The 18,857-nt window shown below is 57.3% G+C and overlaps 1 protein-coding gene across 1 annotated transcript in view; it reads left to right on the top strand.

Annotated features, from left to right (window-relative positions):
* Nucleotides 1-16,253, top strand: part of MGAT5B (alpha-1,6-mannosylglycoprotein 6-beta-N-acetylglucosaminyltransferase B) — a 63,273-nt gene extending 47,020 nt beyond the window's left edge. Inside the window, exons 9-17 of the mRNA XM_085304431.1 lie at nt 3,260-3,391; nt 4,365-4,498; nt 5,461-5,591; nt 8,025-8,180; nt 8,934-9,080; nt 9,917-10,033; nt 13,761-13,835; nt 14,174-14,442; nt 15,620-16,253. Coding sequence (XP_085160557.1) covers nt 3,260-3,391; nt 4,365-4,498; nt 5,461-5,591; nt 8,025-8,180; nt 8,934-9,080; nt 9,917-10,033; nt 13,761-13,835; nt 14,174-14,442; nt 15,620-15,818 — 1,360 coding nt within the window. The 3' untranslated portion in view covers nt 15,819-16,253. The remainder of the gene's footprint in view (nt 1-3,259; nt 3,392-4,364; nt 4,499-5,460; nt 5,592-8,024; nt 8,181-8,933; nt 9,081-9,916; nt 10,034-13,760; nt 13,836-14,173; nt 14,443-15,619) is intronic.
* The last annotated feature ends 2,604 nt before the right edge of the window (nt 16,254-18,857 follow it).

The raw sequence follows: 18,857 nt of genomic DNA, 5'->3' as shown, positions 1-18,857 counted from the left end.
GTCCTCTGCGCTCGGGGTGCGAGGAAATAGGTGCTCGTCCTCCAGCAGCAGCGCTGCTGGAGTTGTTGAATGTATGCGTTCTTGATCACTGAGGACAGCATGTCCACAGAGGGAAAAAATAGGTACTTGAAGAAATGTGATATTTGTTATTATATCTCTATAAAATCTCTGGAATTTTAACTGACATTGAAAAAAAAATCCTCTTCCTCGCTCCTGACCCAGGTTGCTGGCTTTTCCCCTTGCAGAGAGTGACCTTACTTCAGTTGATTCGCGATCTGCCGCCCAGAGCCACGTCTCTAGAGAGCCAGTGATGCCCAGAGCCCCCAGGTGCACCACACCTCAGAGCAGGGATTCCCCAGGCCCTGGCTTATTTTTCCATATCCTGCGTTATTACAAAATTCAAATACTATTTGAAGTAGCACCTTATTTCTGGAGCACAGAGTATTTGGATGTTGTCAGGGGCTGCATCCGGCTACCTGCATTCAGATGAGGCCAGGCTCCCATTGCATTCCCTCATCCGAAGAGGCTGTCCCTGCCATCGAGGGCTTTGCGTTAACTGGGCACAACCAAGTGGGTATGGCAAAGGGATTTACCTGGCCATGCCACAAAGGCATGGCAGAGCCGAGCTTTGAGCCTGCATCTCTTGAGACCGCGTCCTGCCTGCTGGCATGTCGAGAGTGTGAGGAGGAGCTTCCAAAGTCATCTCTTAGCCACCAGGCAACGTCTCCTCCTTGGTGCTATGGGGATGTAATCCTTCTGAGCAACCACTTCGGCTTCCCAAGGAGGTTTGGGATTTTTTGTTCCTCTATTTATCTTACTGCGGTGGCTCTTGGAGGTGAGAGCTGTTCTATTCCTGTCATCTTCCCAATCAACCGCTTCGTGTAAAATTGCCCATAAAAGTGATAAAACTGCAGCTGGTTTCGCCTGCGGCTGACCCAGCCTGATCTGCCCTGAGCTGATGCTTATATTCTTTGTGACAAGAGCAGTGAGGCGGCTGCAAATGCTGCTCTTTGCCTTAAATTGAAAATCTGTGTTTTTCCTGGCATTGGTGAGTGATGTAGTTCCACATTTACTTACTCTCAGGAATTGCTTGGCATGGTCATATCCGTGATTCAGGATGGCCCTTCACTGGTCTGCCTGGCTCTCAGGTTGGGATGGGCTGGGAGAAGAAGGATTTTCTCCTGTGCACCAGGCCAACTGCAGTCTTGGTGTCCAGCGCTCCAGGGCTTGCAAGCCACTTGAGGGAGCCGTGGCCAGGAGCAGAAAAGAGCCCTGTATCATGTCTATAATGGCCAACTAATTATGCTAGTCATATCTGAAGTGTTTTTGGCACCTAATGGTGTTGGTGAGGGCTAGTGAGAGATCGGAGAGCAAATGTGTCTGATAGTGGTATAATTGGGCTGTTGCTCAGGTGGAAGAGCGTTGATGTCCTCTCTGAACAGCCGTGGGATCGATGCACGAAATGTCACATGCGGTCATAGGTCTGGGCAAGGGAAGAAGACCTTTCAGAAATGCTCCTCAGAGAAAGGACCCGTGGACTGTGTGACCACAGACTCACTCTAGTTTCACTGAGTGACAGGGAAAAAAACCCAGAAGGGCTGTAAAGAGGAGTCCCAATTTCAGAGGGGTAAATGCAGTAAGAGAACTAGTAAGAGAAGTTGCATAGCGTGAGGGCTTCAAGAATCTGGAAACTTAAAAACTAACTGGATCTCGTATTCCTAAGAAAAGGAAAAGTACTTATAGGGATGTGTGGGATAAGTTCCCATCTCCAAATAGATGCTAGGAATAAGTGAAGAGCCCAGAAGAAAATGCAAAAGATGGACGTGTAAGAAAAGCTGCATCTTAGCAGTCAGGAGCTGAGGGAGAAATTTCACTGTGCTGAGCTCAGACTTTCAAAATGAAAGACGAATTCTTCCGCCCTGTTAGAAGAAAAGAGCTACGAAGGAAATGGGGCTGTTACACAGTGGGAGCAGAGCAAAGCCCGGATGGACCAAGTGAATGCAACGTTTCCGTTTTCTATGAGGATGTCGCTGTCAGTCTTTGGAGGAGAGTGGAGTAGTAAAATGGGAGTGAGCTGACGGAATTACAATGTCTAAGAGGAAGAAATTACAAGAACACTGATACTGAGGGACGGATCATTTGTACTCCTGAGCGAACTTGGGACTCAGAAACCACAGGTACATGTAACAAGGATTTTTAAGACACCTGCTTAAGTTGGAAAGTGTCATGGATTTTTCTGAGAAAGAGGAAACATGGTCCAGACAAGCAGATGGACTGTCAGGCTGGCATCAGTGATACACTTAATGGAAGAGCTTTGGAAAGGCGGATTCATCGGTTCACAGAGGTAATGGAAAACGGAACGAGACGTGCCGCAGGTTTACCAGCTTCGTATCATGCCAGATTAATCACATATTGCACTGGCGGCAGGGTAACTGATGATCTCGATAAAAACATTGCAGTCAATCTGGTTTATCTGGATTTCCATAAAGCATTTTATACGCTGCTAGGGGAAGAGGGCTCGAGTACAGCTGTAAGGAACTGGCTGAAAGCCAGAGCAGTGGTGCTCAGAGAGACCCGGTATCAGGCTGCCGCGAGGTTCAAGTCTGGCTCCAGCCATGACACAAAAAGTTGGAAACATTACTGAAATCTGTGCAACGGCCAAGTAGGCAGTACCTCCAAAGTGGAGGAGGCTCTTAGGGTCCTCGAGGAAGCCGCCAGACCCTGCAAGGACGGGAGTAACAGAAACGGTGCATCCGCGTGTGCAGTGGAAGGGTGGCAGGAAGATCTGTGCTGAGCGGGGAGCCCTGCCTGCGAGAGGAGGGGAGGGATGTGGCTGCACAGGCCTGTTGTGGGGTGACTAAGAGTCGCTGGTGTGGTTGCAAAGGGAGCAAATGAAATCTGGTGTCTTTGGCACGAGGTCGTGTTGTGCGCAGGCAGGCTGGGCTGGCGAGCCCGAGCCCAGGGAGGTGGAGAGGAGAAGCTATAGCCCTGTCTTCAGCCGCCTTCGCCCCCAGAGGTGACGCAGCGTCGAAGTTCGGCCTCGTCCAGCGCTGCCTCGGAGAGCTTTGCCGGGGAAGGATGGGGGGAGCAAGGCTGTCCCAGTGTCTCCAGGGCACGTGGGCGATGGGGGGCTCAAGGCAGGTGTATGGGAGCAGATTGATGATTTTTCTGGCAGCGAAATGAGTGCTTGTGTTGCTGGGTTGGTGATGGGGCTTTTATGGTGTGAGGGAGCTGATCAGTCATTCCTGGTTCTCCCCAGTAATTTAGGGGTACCTCCAGGACGGGGGAACTGTCCCTTGACGATTCCTTTGCCTTTTGACCTGATTTACACTGACTACCATGGTCTCCAGCAGATGAAGCAGCACATGGGGCTCTCCTTTAAGAAATACAGGTAAGCAAAGCCACCCCCTTTTCTTACATTACATTTTTTTCGTTAGCAAGCCGAGATGGCTGCTAATGACCTTGAATGACAAAGGGCAACCAGAAATGCTGCAAAATCCATCAGCAGCAGGCTGCACAACCTGCAAATGCCCCTCTGTCCTTGCTGGCTGCTCCCCCACATCTGCAGGTCTCCAACGCAGGTTGAGCACAGCTGAAGCTCTTTGGTCCTCTGGCATTGGGCTGCATCCATGCTGCAGCCCCACTGACACAGCTTGAGGTTGCTGCCTCACGAACCACTTTGTTCAGACAAAAACTCATTAGCAGACTGTGGATGAAGCAGAACCTCCCCAGCATGTGTCTGCGGGTCCATGCGTGCTCCCAAATAATGTTTGGAGCCTGCGGGTGCAGGCTGGAATGCCACAGAAGGAAGCAAGATGCTTTTGTGTTTTCAAGAAGCAGAGCCCCATCCCTGGCTCCTTCAGCATCAAGACAAATGTCATCATCCCCTGGTATATCAGCAGCTGGGAAAATATGCGATTTAATTTAGCACTGATAGTCCTGCTATTTATTATGTTTTTTCCCATCTCTTCCACTATCCTACACAATTTTATTAGAGAGAAAAATGACAAGCGGTGTTATTGCTTTTATTATAAATGCATTTGCTCTCACATTTGGCTTGTTTTTCTCTTCCCTGGCTTGATGTTCCCCTTCTCTCCTTGGTCTGGTGCTGGTAATGCCTGCCTCAGCGTTCCTGGGATATTGGGGAAAGCATTAGCAACTCTTCATGAGATGCATCATTTTCAAAAACATTGGGGAGATGAAAGACCTAAAATGGGAGGTCTCCTGAGGGGCAAAGTCTCTGTTGGAGTAGCGGGAGGTTCTCCAAGTCGGGTCCCCTGTGCGGCGCCCTGAGCTGCGTGTTGCTCAGGGGAGGGGGGACGCGTGGGCGCAGGATGTAACGCCGGTGCTGTCTCCTCTCCCAGCTGCCGCGTTCGGGTCATCGACACCTTTGGCACGGAGCCGGCCTACAACCACGAGGAGTATGCCACGCTGCGCGGCTACCGCACCAACTGGGGCTACTGGAACCTGCAGCCCACACAGTTCATGACCATGTTCCGTAAGCGGGGGACGGGGCCGCGCCGGGGGCTCGCGGTGGCCGTGCGAGGCCGTCGCTCCCAGAAGGAGGTCCTCACCTCGAGGAGGCGATGGGTGGATGGTGGCGCCCGCTGGGGTCTGCCCCTGCGTGCTCCCTCCTGCCCTAGGCGCAGCGTGCTTTCATTTCAGCTGAGACCCGCTCCTCTGGCAAAAGGGCAGCTTGGATTTAGAGGCGAGAGGCAGCTCAGTGGTTCAGATTTATTTGATAAGCTACGGAGTGGAAAGGAGACTTGCTGGTCTGAAACAAGCCTGCTGACCCATTGGCAACTCAAACATTTCTTCCTGGCTGGATATAACCCAGCTGACAGTCTTAAAAGCACCTTTTAGTTTTAAAGAGCCCCTCGAGCAAGTCGCAAAGTTTATGTTGTGTTAGCTGCTATCGATGGAGTTTCTTGCTGCTTTTCCTGTATGCTCCAGGACTCCTCTGGAGCCTGGTTTGCTTCAGCCCAAGTGCGGCAGCAGGTGTCCAACGGGATGCGTGGTGGGTCTCGCTCGGCTGCAGCACGAGCTGCCGCGTCCACAGGGGACCAGCCTCGGCCCTCCTCTGCATGCCCCACGGGGCATTGCCTCCTGGCAGGAAAACCACGCTCTGGGGATAGAGAGATATCTGAACTTGAAGGCAGAGAGATGAAAACCTCCCTTGAACCAACCTTTTCCAAAGCTGCCTTGGTTGCTGGTTTGATTTTACTGCTTTTTTGGACTTTTCCCACCTCCTTGTGGAGGTGTATGACCTTTTCCAGGTTCAGCTGCCCCGAGTGGGAGTGCTAAGTGAAGCCAAGTCTCAGCTCAGCCAGGCAGTAGCCGAGTAGGACGGGCAGCTTTGTGCACCGGATCTGAACTGCAGCAGATCCGGATGCTCGGAAAACCTCTGTAGTTCCTGTGCCAGATCCAAACGTGTATATCTTTCACCTTTGGTGTTCACAGCTCACACCCCTGACAACTCCTTCATGGGCTTTGTGTCTGAGGAGCTCAACAGGACCGAGAGGCAGTTCATCAAGTCCAACAAAGTGAGCAACATGGCCGTGGTGTACGGGAAGGAAGCCAGCATCTGGAAGGTGGGTGTCCTCAGCGGCGCGGCGGGTGCCTGGGCTGCCAAGCAGGCAGGGCAAAATCAGAAGCAAGAGCTACACCCGTGTTCTTGAGGCCCGATCCCGTGCTCTTCTGTAGGCAATGCTTCCTCCCAATAGGCTGGTTGTGCTAATGATACTGTATAAATAATATTGCGTATTAATTATGATGACCGTCGTTCGGTGATTTCCTGCATGTGTTCCTGATGGCTTGTTTCTGCTTTTGAGTCTCTTGCTCTGTCCTTGACATGGTGGCTGACATGGTGGGTCCTAGCCCTTGCTAGGACCTTGGTGGTGCCTGGGGTTGGAGCTTTATCCTGCTAATTCACATGGAAAGAGCTACTAGGAGAAATGGGAAAGAGGGTGAGATCAGGGCCGACGAGGTGGACTTTCACCCTCGCTCAGCCAGGTGCGAGCAACGTGGGGCTCATCTGGGCTGAGGCCACATCTGAGCCAGCAGACAAGGGGCAAAAGCCTTTGACCGTTCCTCTAGTCCCAAAACTGCTCTGCCACCAGGTAAAGGACCAACAGCACCGTCGGCTCCCCGAGAGAGCCGCCCTGCTGTAGCGTGTCGGGCAAGCGTGTCGTGCCAGCGGCTGTAACTCCCCCTTCTCTTACCTGGTGTGAGCCGGGTCCTTTTCCTTCTAGGATTTTAAAAAGGAGCAAATTCTCACCGTCTCTTGATTTATTTTTTTTTTCCTCCCCCCTTCATGCACTACCCTGGGATGTTCCAGCTGCAGGTACTGTATTGCACAGAGCTGCTGTTGTGCTTTAACTCTGCATGTCTGCTCGTGATGGAAAAGGTTTTTTCAGCAGTTGAATTTGCCTCTTTGTGGGCTCGGCCCGCCCAGGCTGCTGAGACTGATGCAGCAGGTGGTTTTATCCCCATCCTGTGCCCATCTTTCCTGATTACCAACTCTACCGGCTTTGCCCTAGCCACGATGCCTAATGCCAGCTGGGATCCTGCTGGGATTTTGGGAGTGCGACATGGCTTGTGTCAACTAAGAGATGCGGTTGCAGTATCAAAGCAAGCTGAAGCCACAGCGTCTTACTGCCTTAGTGCTGAGTAAACACAGCTTGGGTCTTGCAGCCAAGCAAAGAAAACGGGGGGATATTGCTGAGAGTGGAATATGGAAGGATATTTTCCTGATTTTTTTTTTCAATTGAAAGGAAACCCACTGAACTGCATTTTGGGGGAACTATAACATTTGGTTGCACTTTTCTTGCCCCTCTCGTAGTTAATCAGAAGTTTGATTGGTGCTTAGCTAGGTCAGTTTGGGAAGGTGAACCGTTTGGCTTTCCTCGGACGGTTTCCCTTCCCCTCTTTGGCATTACAGATGTTTGATCCTTTCAGCCTCAATTTATGACCAATTTCACTCTTCCCCCAAACTGCATGTTTTGGCTAATTTGTTGTTTGGGGCAAAAGCTGGGTTTGGCTCTGTGGGACCTGTGAGATGCAGGTCCGCTGGAGACGGGGCCGAGGTCTGATGCTGCGCGTTAGCCTGGGGGAGCAGCTCGCTCTGCCCCGTGTCCCCTATAATAAAATAGGAGGAAGCAAATAAAATAGGAGGAAGCGTATCTTCTGCTTATAGCGTGCCCCGGAGGCCTAGGAAGGAAACGGCAGCTAAGGCTTCGTGGGAACTTTGATGTCTCAGGGAGCCGAGAGCTTATTTACAAGCTTTGGACCAAGCGCGCTCTCTAAAAACCAGAATCTTTTTGACATTTCGAAACATTTGGCTAAACCTCCCTTCCCGTTATTTTTCATTTCCTACTGCTGTGGAGCTCCCGCTTCCCGCTCGCAATAGGAGCAGAGGTTTTATTTGGCCGGAGAGGCCGAATGGGAAGGATTTCCCCCCGCCGGGAAGGAGAGATGCTCGGCAGCTTCCCTCTGTACGTGGCGCTTGCTTTTAGCCTCGGGGAAGTCCAGGGATGTGTGACCATGCGCGCAGATACGGTGTTCAGAACGGCTTTACGGCAACGTGTAGGGTCTCCTCAAACTCCTCCTTTCTACCTCCTTATTCCCTGCTGGTCTCTGCTCCTTTAGGGACCCGTTGCAGCGCTGCAATGGGTTGAAAATGTGGCAGCCAAAATTAGGCTCCCTGTGTGTTTTTTTTTGAAGCAAAATTTCCTGCAACGTGGAAATTATTAAAGTGTGAGGGTGCTTCAGGGTGCAAAAGCAACCATCCTCCAAGAGAGGAAAATTGATGTCCCCTGATTTTCCTGATAGCAAAATAGAAAAAAACACGAGTGAGAAAATCTAGGAGGTTTTCCCGTGGCGCGGTGCTCGGGTGCTGGCGCAGCCCCCCTGAGCCACCTGGGGCTTCGGAAGCTGAACCGCAGCCCCGCGCCGTGGCCTGGGGGGTCGACCCCCATCTCCTGGGGGGAGACCGACCCGCCGACCGCCTCCGGCTTCCTCCCTAGGGCAAAGAGAAATTCCTGGCCATCCTCAACAAGTACATGGAGATCCACGGCACGGTGTACTACGAGACGCAGAGGCCGCCGGAGGTGCCGGCCTTCGTGAAGAACCACGGCCTCCTGCCGCAGCACGAGTTCCAGCAGCTGCTGCGGAAGGCGAAGGTGGGCGAGAGCCGGCGGCCGCCGCGGGACCCCGGCGAAGCCCCCGCCAGACAACGGGGAGGCGAGCAGCTGGGACCGAGGAGCCTCGAGAAAGCAAATCCGATTAAAGCGAGGGCTGGGAGCGGGGGACGCGTTAGCTGTCGGCAGGGCTGGGTGCTCGGGAGCTGAGCAGAGCACGTAATTTCAAGTCAAGATGTGTCTGAGTTTCTGCTTGCACCGTCTGCGGACGGAGCACAAAGTTTGATTAATTAATTTGCTAAGTGGGTGGGTTTGGGGGGTTGCTTTTTTTAGTGCTTTTTTTGTTCCTCAGCAGTGATAATGGGAATATTGGAGCGAGCATGGGAGGTGCAAGTGCACCCAGGGTGGCCACGAGCCAATGTCTGCATGAAGCAACCCCATTTCACCAGCCCCCTAACGCTTTTGGGGTGGAATCTCGCTGGTGAAGCGCTGTCCATGCACGCAGGATCCATATGACCGGCCAAGCCACTGCAAGCAGAGTCGTGGCTCCAGCTAGCTTGAACGTCCCGTTATCTTTTACGAGGGGGCTGGGGGCCTTATAGCATCAGTCGGACTGGGGAAGAGGTTTTTAATCCGTTTAAGCTAAAGGGAATAGCAAAGGCTGGTGCACACGGACCAGAGTGGCAGAGAGGGGCACCGGGGGGGTTTTCGGGAGAGTTTCCTTTGGGCTTAGCCCTGGGCTGCGGGAAATCTGGGCAAGGTTGGCTCATCAGCGTGGCGGTTTGCTTCCTGCAGCTCTTCATTGGGTTCGGGTTCCCCTACGAAGGTCCTGCCCCGCTGGAGGCGATCGCCAACGGCTGCGTTTTCCTGCAGGCTCGTTTCAACCCTCCGCACAGCTCCCTTAACCACGAATTCTTCCGGGGGAAGCCGACATCGAGAGAGGCAAGTCCGAGGCGCGGCGGTCTGGGAGCGTGCGAGGAGGCGAGCAGACGGGCTGCAGCCGCCCCGCTTTGCTCCTTGATTTGGGCCAGCCGGGGAGGAGCAGTGCCTAGCTGGAGGCTTCTGGAGAAGTTTCCTCTGATTCCAGAAATGTGGATACCTGCAAGGGGGGGGTCGCCTTTCCCCAGTCTGTTCCCTGGTGCATTCTCCAGTCCAGAGTGTTCAGACGAAGGGGACCCTGCCTTGGGTGCTGGTTTGCAAAAGAGGACACCAGTTCAGGAAATCTTTGCAAGCGGCAAAACGCAGCCCCAGGTCCTCCCTCAGCTGCGTGGCTCCACGCTCCCCCAGGCCCTGCTCCCAAACCCGGGGCTGAGGCTCCCCCGTTAAGCTGAGCCCCGAGTTCATGCTGCTCCTTGTCTTCATTTTGCAAAATAAGAGGGATGCTGGGGCCTCTGCGTTGTTGCAGCAGTGCAAAACCCCTCCCAGGCTTGCCTGTCACCGTGAGTTCCATCTAGACGAAGCTGGAACTCTTTAAAAAGTTAAAGGGTTGAGAAAATTAACTCTTTTATTATTAATAAAGCGGATAATGCAGTGCAACTCTGCCTGGATTTTCTCTTTGCCTCGTTTTAAGGGCAAGCGGGCATCCCAGCCCAGGGAGGATTTTGGAGCCTCGGCCCGGCGTCGGCGGGCAGCGGGGTTCGGGCGAGATGCTCTTCCTTGGACGTGCTCCTGCGTGCAGTGTTTTCGAACGAAACGCGCCTGCTGCAGCCCGTCCCCCTGCGCTCGCGAGCGGGAGGCGGCAGCGCCGCGAGCAAACGGCTGACGCTTCCGTCCCGCAGGTGTCCTCCCAACACCCCTACGCCGAGGACTTCATCGGGAAGCCGCACGTGTGGACCGTCGACTACAATAACTCGGAGGAGTTCGAAGCTGCGATCAAAGCAATCATGAGGACCCAGGTAAGGCGAGGAGAAGGCGCCGGGGCGAGCGCCGCTGCTGTTGCGGTGCGGGACCCGCTGGCGGGGGCGGGGGGACGGACTCGGGCTCCTGCGTTGCTTTGGTGCCGCCGGGGCGGTTCGGTGCCCGCGAGGGCCCCCGGGAATCCGCTGCGCGGAGGCCGGGAGGAGGCGCGGGAGCYGGAGGTCGAGGCGGTGCAGAGGCGTGAAGCGAGCGCCAGACCCTGCGGGTCTCTCCCTACGAGTGCGGTCGGAGCTACCGACCCTCCTTACGTTGCCCCCGTTAAATTATTCATCGTTATTTTTTTGGTATTGAGCAAATTGATAGRAACGGCCCCGAGACTGGTCTCTGTATGAAGGACGCAGGGAAGGAAAGGAGGAGGAGGAGGGGGAGGAAGAGGGAGCGCGGCTGGGAGTGCCGCTGCGCGAGCCACCGCTCGGGCTCCTGCCGCGCGCCGGCCTGCCGCCGCCGCCAGCCCCCGTCCAAATAACCAAAGTCCCTTTCCGCGGAGGGGAGAAAAGCGCCGTTTCGYGGGCTGAGCCGTCCCCGTCGGGGCGCTGGCGGGGGCAGAGAGAAACGCTGCTCCGGGGAGAGAGAGAGGAGCAGAGAGGGAGCAGAAGCAACGTAGGAAAGCGGTGGTGGTTTTTCACGTTCGTTACGGTGTCACGATTAGACTTAAATGGAGRATAATTGCGCTGCTGCGGCCGCGCCGCCCGGCCCGCTGTCCCCGCGAGCCTGCAGAGGCGTCCCCAGGAGAGGGGGACGCGGCGCGGGGGCCTCGCCTGCGGCCCGCTGCGCCTTTCCGGCGTTCCCAAAGAAATCAGCGGGAAACCGCGGGCTTTAGGGAGGGGAAAGCAGCCTCTGCCCGGCGCCTTCGGCTCCGTCCAGGAGCTTTTTGCCTTCTGCGGATCTGGGTTTCTGCATCTCCGCTGGCAGCGCGGAAGGGAGGGGGGAGAAGGCCCCCGAGAGCAACGCYGCGGGGCGCGATGGGTCCCTGGAGGGATGGACGCTTGCGCCCGGGTCTCCAGGGTGAAGTTTCCCCAAACCCCGCTGCGCAGTGAATTTAAAAAAAAAAAAAAAAAAGGTTGAAGAAGGTAGGAGGGAAAAACCAGCTGAGCAGCGGCCGAGGCAGGGCAAGCGAAGGCAGAACGAGCGTGTTTCTCCCCGTGAAGCGGTGGCCCGGGTTAATCCCCTAACGCGCCTGTGTGGCTGTTTTAAAGATGTTATATAAATCCTCYGGAAACAGAAGAGGGGAGCGAACGTGAGCAACTCAGAGCAACTCTTTTATTTATTTATTTYAATAGAAAGGTCTGCTTTGTTAGAGATGCTGTCGAGGCAATTAAGCCTAAACTTGACCTACCTTACAAGTTTAAGAGTCTTATTATGGGCTTTTGCTTCGGGAATCCCTTGGTATCTTGTCTTCAGAATAATGTTTGCTGCAGCAGGAAATGAAAACAAATGTAGTGCAAAAGGAGGGGGAGAAAGCGGTAGCTGGGCGGTTTAATGTCGCTGTTCGCTGCYGGGTACCGGAGCTCAGCGAAACTCTTTTGCTGAATCCTTTTCTTTCCCCAGGGAAAAACGGTGCATTTTTTTTTTTTATTAGAGTATTTGGCAAATCTGTCTGTGTCGCAGCGTAATCTCTGTCAATTTATTATTATTTCCCCTYGAAATGTTTCAATTCAGCGTTAGCGTTAGGAGAACAAACTACTGTGGTTCTGTTTCCCGTCTGCACCGAGCTCGGGTCGAGGACGCGGTGCTGCGGGTTTGCTCGGCCGCGGCTCTCCCGGGCGGAGGTTAGAGGCAAGAGAAGGAGGGAGTTTTTTTTTTTTTTTTTTTTTTTTATAAATCTAAGTCTGAACTGTGCTGGAGTTATGAGAAGTCTCCAAATAGTGCACAATCAGTGATTTTTTCCAGGCTTCAGCTTTTTCCGTCGTCAAAAGCAGCCCCTGCGCGAGCAGTTTGATAGACCCAATATTCTGGTGTAGCGAAGGGAGAAGGCTTCATTATATTACAGTCAAACATACAGGAACATAATGGAAAATTATACATTTCAGAGTGTGCTTGGGAGACCGGCGTATTAAACATCGCAGTGAAAATAGCTGGTTAAAGCGTTCCCAGCCTGCCGTTATGCGCTGGCAGACAACTGTATTATTTTTCTACTTAGCTGTCCGATGACTTTTGGATTTTTTTTTTTTCTTTTTTTCCCTCCCTCTTGAGGGAGGGAGACCGATTCCTCTCTTCCATGCTGGGCTTCCCGATGGAGATGATTAATAAAATAAACAATAACTAAATAAATAAGTTCCTAGGCACCTTCCCCTGGTGCCCGGGGGGCTCTTTAGCCCCGGCCCGGCGCGGAAAAGCCGGCGCCGCTTCTCCTGCCTCCCGCAGCAGCTCGGGAGTTTTTGCGTCTCCCCGGCGGGGATCCGGGGCCGCGCCGCCGGCGTTGGGGGTGCCGAGGGGGGGAGGCTCGGCCTCTCCGGGGTTTGGTGAAACGGGTTCTGTTTGCTGAGTTTAGTGTCTGAATTACAACCGGGGCCGGGGGGGGGGGGGTTCAGCCCCATCCACGGCGGGACGGGGCGCGTTTCTGCCCGGCCGCGGGCTCGGGAGCCGAGTGGGCGCCGTAACTCTCGCAGGGGCTGCGCCCTCCGCGCTCGTGTCTCCCCGAAGGACGGGGGAAAAAAAGGTGTGAGAGCCGGGAAACCTCTCCTTTGGGAGCAGGGAGGGTTCCTTAAAAATAAATAAATAAATAAATCAGTTCTTCGGGAGCGAAGACCCGCGGGAGGGGGCTCTGCCCGTCGGGCCGCAGCGGGCTCCGGGAGACGGGCGGCGTTTCGTAACCGGAGCTAAAAATACGCCGGCGTCTGGAGCCGGGAGGGAAGGAGCTGCCGGCCGCGTATAAATAGCAGCGGAGCGGGGAGGCGGCGGCGGGAGCAGCGAGCAGGGGGAGGGTTTTTCGCGGCGCCGGAGCGGGACGTGCTGGACCCGACCCGCGATGCTCGGAAGGACAAAATGCTGCTTTGGGGTTTGCAGCAGTAAAGCGATGGGACTCGCAGCAAAATACTGATTTTTTTTTATTTATATATTTTTTTCGTTGTCGTTGCTGATTTTGCCCGGTGGCAGTTGGCAGCGAGCGTCTGCCGGCGGCGTCTCCACCGCGCCGTGGTTGCGGCAGCTCGGGCAGATGCCCAGGAAAACCGCCCGGGTGGGAACGCGGGGCCGCGGCGCCGTGCGGGCGCAGCCCCCGGCTCGGGGCGCAAACGGCCCGAACAAAATCTTTTGAGCTGGTGGAAACTTTGTTGGGCTGAAATGGTTCAAATTCTCGTTTTGAAGGGACTGGCTGCCCGCGAAGCGGTTTTGTTTATAACCCGCAAAAGAAAGAAGGAAAAGCCACCCCAAAACGGAACGGGATGACCTTGTTTGAAGCGCTGCTCGGGTCGAAGCCGAGTTAATCCTTCGCCCCGCTTCTCTCAAGCGCKCCGTCTTGCAGTTCCTCCTCCGGTTTTAGCTTTCTTCCAAACGGGAGCAGAGGTTTCCGAACGGCGCCGCGAGCCCGAGGCCCGCGGTGGCGGCGGTGGTCGTGAGGAGCGACCGCAGCAGGAGCGAGCGGCGCTCTCGGCCTCTCCGAGCTCTGGCGCGAAGCGGAAGCGCGGGAGAAGCGACGCCGGGGACGGGAAAGCCCGCCTGCGGCGGCGCGGTCGCTCACGCACGGCCGCTCTCCCTCTTCCCCAGGTGGACCCTTACCTGCCTTACGAGTACACCTGCGAGGGGATGCTGGAGCGGATCCACGCCTACGTCCAGCACCAGGTCGGCCAGCTCTGCTCTGCTCCCACGGGGCCGCTGGCGTGCACCGCCAAAAAGAAAAAAATAAAGAGAAAGAAACGAAACGCACCCCGGGGAGGCTGGCGGAGGGCGCCGGCGCGGCGGCGGAGCGCGGCCGTCTCTGCCGCCGGGAGCGAGGCAGCCGCCRGAGAGGAGGAGCTGGAGGACGCCTCCGGCTCCTGCGGTGGAGACGCCCGTCGGCGCTGGCGGGCCGGGGCGGGAGGCCTGCGCCCCGAGGTGCGCGCTCCGCGCCCCGAGCCGTTGCCCGGCCTTCCCGGGGCCTTCCCGGGCTCGCTGACCCCTCCGTCTTCTCTCCCGCCCAGGATTTCTGCGCCGCRCTGTCTCCTGCCGAGCCCAAGAGCCCTGCTATGCAAAGCCCCCGGAGCCCGCTGGCCCTGGCGCCCAACGCCACGCACCTGGTGTGGTCGCCCGAGGCCGGCCGGGGCGGTGCCGGCGCCTGGCCCCCCGCGCGCTCCCTGCAGGTGTGGGTGTCCGAGGGCCGGCACGCCTGCACGGAGACCTGCCAGCGGCGCGGGCTGGTCTGCGAGCCCACCTTCTTCAAGTTCCTCAACAGGAAGGAGGTCTTTCTGCAGTGAGTGTCCCCAGCGCGCGCGGCGGGGAGCGGGGCTGCGGGACGCCGCTGCTCCGCCGGGGCCGGCGGCCCCCAGGAAGGAGCCGGTGGCTTCGGGCGGCTTCTGGCCTCCAAAGCCGGCGACAGCTTCTGCCGGCACGTTTCCCTCTACCTCTCGCCCCGTTCCTCGCGTGTGCTCGCTCCCTATCTCYCCCCCCCMCCTTTTTTTTWTATATCTTTCTCTATAAAGCTGCATTTTGAACGCGCAGCGGTGAGGTTTTAATAGAGTATAAATCTGCCACCAGGCTCCGTGCTGCTCTGTGGACAATTAAAATGCGAATATTACCATTTCTGTCACGCTGGTCAGGCAGGCAATTTGAGTCCTCCTGACGTTTTTATATGATAAATTAAGAGCTGGAGCTTGGATTTCGCTCTCTCCGCTCCTTCCCCCCTTCATGCAATCTTTAAAATGAGCCGTTTCAGGGGAATCGCCGGTTCGCTCGCCGGCTGAGGTGGGAGTTTGCCGGAGAGGGCTGAGGGGTGCCGAGGCAGCCCGGGCGCTGTGCTGAGCCCGGGCGATTCCGGCGCTCCAGCTCCATCTGCAGACGCAGGCGCCGATCAGAGGGAGTGAGCGAGAAGCTCGGATTAGCGCCGCGCGTTTCTGCCTCTCCTCCGCGGCCGCTGCTGCCGCCAGCCCGAGCCCGCTCTGCTGGCTGATCCCCGCTAGCGGTGGACACGGCAGCCTCCGAAACACGCTTACGTCTAACGCGTGTGTCCTTCCAGGGGCCAAAAGCTGTTCTTGGAGGTTCCCGCAGAAAGCAGACGGAGCTCTGTCTGTTGGTCGGGGAGGACTGTGAAAACGTTGATGGCAATGGTTGGGCTCTGTGTGTGATTTCCCGAGTCACCCACGTCCTCCAGGAGGGTTGGAGYGATCTCTGCATTGCACGGTTGAGTTGCAAGGGTCGCCCATGTCTTGCATGGTCCTTCAGGGTGATCACGGCCATTCACGTCCGTGCCAAACACAGCGCTTGCAGTTCCTGGTGCAAGCAGCAGAAAGCTGGCCCGCCGCTTGGCGAAGGAAACCCTCCAGGGAGGCCAGGACGGCGTTCAGAACCCTTTAATGAAACGCTCGGCAGCCCTCCCCGCCTGGAGAGCGGGTGGACGCTCACAGCTGACCCGCGCTTGTGTTTGTTCCCAGGCTCAGCATCGCCTGCGACAGCACGGAGTACGAGATGAACCACCTCTACCCGGCGGTGGCCGAGGACGTCCGCGAGTGCTACCTCCAGAAGGAGCCGCTGCTGTTCAGCTGCGCCGGCTACAACACCAAGTACCGGCGGCTCTGCCCGTGCCGCGACTACCGGAAAGGGCAGGTGGCTCTGTGCAGGGACTGCTTGTGACTTGGCCCCGGCAGCGGGTGGTGCGACAGCGTGCGACGAGGGGCTTTGTCTCAAAGCTTCTGCAATAGCCCGGGAGGCAGGACGGGTCCCGGCCGTGGGGCGGCTCGTGGATGTCAGACTCCGTGGGCTGTTTCGTCTGCCGGTTGACTGTGGATGCTCATGTCCCGACGTTTCTTTCCGTTTCTTCTCGAGGCGCATCGTCCTTCCCCATCCAAACCCACCTGGACCGCGTTGGCGCTGGGTCGGGGTGGCCGGGAGCGGGGGGTGGCGGGTAGGAGCCTCCTCCTCCTTCCCCCTTTCCTGGCAGTGGGACAAGGCACCAGCAGTCTCCAGTTTCAGGGTTTTCGTCCTCTTCAAACATCCCAGGTTGTCTTATTTATTTTTCTTTTTTTAAGTCCTAACAAGTGGTACATTAAAGGGGAAAACGACACCTGATCCTGTGAGGAGTTACTGGGAAGAGCTGGGCTCCAGGCGGGTCCCTGCCGTGGCCAGGGCGCGGGGTGGCACGAGCAGCTCCGGACCCCACGCGGGATCCCCGGGCCGGGCCCTGTGGCTCGGGAAGCGTGGGAGAAGCCGAGTGGACCGGGGGCATCCGTCACCTCCCCYGGGGACGAAGGGGGCTGTGTGGCGCCCTGGGTTGGGGCACGCGCGGAGCTGTAACCGTCCCCGGTGACTGATGCATAAGGCACTTTTGGGGGTGAAGGAGGGAGGTGGGAGGAGTGCGGCCGGGCCCCCCCCCCCCAGGGGCAGGTCGGTCCCATCCTCTCGGGAGGGGTGCCGGGCTCTGACCCGCGGGACAGCGCGGAGAAGAAACGCGTCCGCGAGCGAAAAGCTGCCCCGAGCCGCAGCGGGGAGTCCTCGAAGTTACTGGGCAGGAGACTGATGGACGTTGGGGCGCTGCGTGCTCCCGGAGATGGAGCCGGAGCCGGAGCAGGGCGCCGGGAGCCAAGGGCAGAGCCGGTGGCGGGAGAGGAGAGGGCAGGAAGGGCTGGAGCAGCCGGGCCGCGGCGGCGCTGCCGGCAGCCGTGGCCCCAGCGGGCCCCGGGCCCCGGGCTGTGCTCGCTGCGACGGCAGCCGAGATAAATTGCCGCTGGGTATAAACTGAAGCCAGGGGAGGGGAGGGCAAGTCGTGGCAGCTGAAGAGCCAGCGTCGTTCCTCTGCGCGCTCCAAGTTACCTCCGGGCGCTCTCCAGCCCTGGCGAGGAGCCCTGGCGTGAGCCCGCCGCGTTGTTAGCGGAGGGTCCCCCCCGCCCCCCGGGGCCAGGCTGCAAGCGCGACCCTCTCGCTGTTGGGTTGCTGGAAGGTGGGTGGTTGGGAGAGTCACAAGGTGCTCGAYAGGGAGATGCTTAAATGCCGTAGCAATGTGTGTCTAGAAAGTCACAGGCTGGAAACTCCATGCTAGCCCTTAAAAACCTTGCTGGGGAGAGAAAAAAAAAGGGGGGGGGGTGTATTCGTAGGAGAAACTGGGATTTTTTTTTCCTTTGGAGGGTGCCTGCTCCAGAGACTGCAGGAAAGCGGCGGCACAGACGCTGCTTTCTGGYGGGGCTGCTGCTGCTGGAAAAGGCGGTGAGATGAAGCGCGCCCCGGGCGCTGGAGGTAACCAGAGCGTGGCAGCAGCCCGTGGCCGCGGCACTGCGCGCACGGGRCTGGCTGTCCCCTCGCCTGGAGCTGCCGGGCCGTCCTCCTCTCTCCCTTTCGCGGAGGTTTGCAGGCAGTTCTGTACCCGCTGGTTCGACGTCGTCACCAGCCTGGTGTCGCATCCAGCTGAGATGGGCACGAAGCAGGCGGCTGATGCTCTGGGAGAGGCTTTCTGGCATGGAAAAYCAGCAGGACTGGGAAGGGTGAGGGSTATTTCTTTGCCTTTCCTACCCACTGGAGCTCCCGGTCCTTGACAGCCTCTCCCCTGCTCGGCTCCTTGCTTTCTCCCTGGGCACCCTGCTGAAGTTTGTGGGGCAGGAGGGGTCGAAGCTGCCCAAGCTGGAGAGCTGCCTGCATGGACAAGCTCCTGCCCCAGCCCAGAGGTGGAGGCCAGTGAGATGGTCCAGGGTCTCTGGAGGTTTCTCTCTGCCTAGCTCAAGGTGGTTGATGGAGAGACGTGGCCCCGGGTTGGGCTGACCAGACCRAACGTCGAACGTTTGGTTCAACCCCCGCTTCCCGTGTGACCTGGGAAAGTCACAAGGGGACACGGGCAAAAGGGACACCGGCAAAGGCATCCGGCCCTGGGAAGGTGGGATACGGCGCGCTCCTCGTTCTCCTCCGGCCAAGCCTGCAAACCCACGGTGGCGAGACCGTCGCGCCCTGTGCGGGGTGAGCCGGGAGCTGGAGTCGCTGCCTTTATCTCGGAGCAATTTGTCATCTTCAGTGCAAAATTGTGTAGGCAGCCTCCATCCAGCCTGTGACTCCAGACGAGGAGGAAAAGGATTGATTAAGTAGTTTTTGTGTCTTGCAGTAAGCATGTGTATAAATAAAAGCAGGAAAAAAACCCTCTCTTTGCAGAGCTTAATGACAATACTTCGTGCCTCTCTGTGGCACCTTTCATCTCCGTCTCAAAGCAAYGCCTCGCAAGCGCTCCGGAGCCGACTGCCCGCGCCGCCGCCGGCGTCGGGAGGATGGGAGCTGGAGGAAGAGAGGGAACTGGGGAATTCRAAAGCAGGCACCACCGGCAATTCAGTTCCCAGTGTCGTAAGGGCCAAACGAGGCTTTGTTTTGCAGAGGATCYGGGGCAGCTCTGTGCACCCGGATCTCACGCCCGGCTCCGGGTGCCTCCCGCTGCACGTCTCTGCAGCAACGCTCCGGCGTTACCCGGCGTGCGTGTGCCTCGTGAGCGGGCACCGAGCRCGGTCCCCGAGCGACGCCGATGACGGATGCAGCGTGCATCGCTTGTCCTGCGCGTCCCTTGCCACGGCGGGGACGGCGATCTGCTGGGCCGGGGCAGATCCTGCAGCAACATCATGTAGGAGCTGGCGTGAAAGAGGGGGAAGAAGCTTCAAAATCGTGCCTCTTGCATTGCTCCCTGGCGTCGGGTTTTTTGCAGCCACT

The sequence above is a fragment of the Rhea americana genome, unplaced genomic scaffold (genome assembly GCF_003343005.1).
Source record: "Rhea americana isolate MKP2758 unplaced genomic scaffold, rheAme1 scaffold_21, whole genome shotgun sequence".
Taxonomy (NCBI): domain Eukaryota; kingdom Metazoa; phylum Chordata; class Aves; order Rheiformes; family Rheidae; genus Rhea; species Rhea americana.
This window is presented reverse-complemented; position numbering and strand designations above follow the sequence as displayed.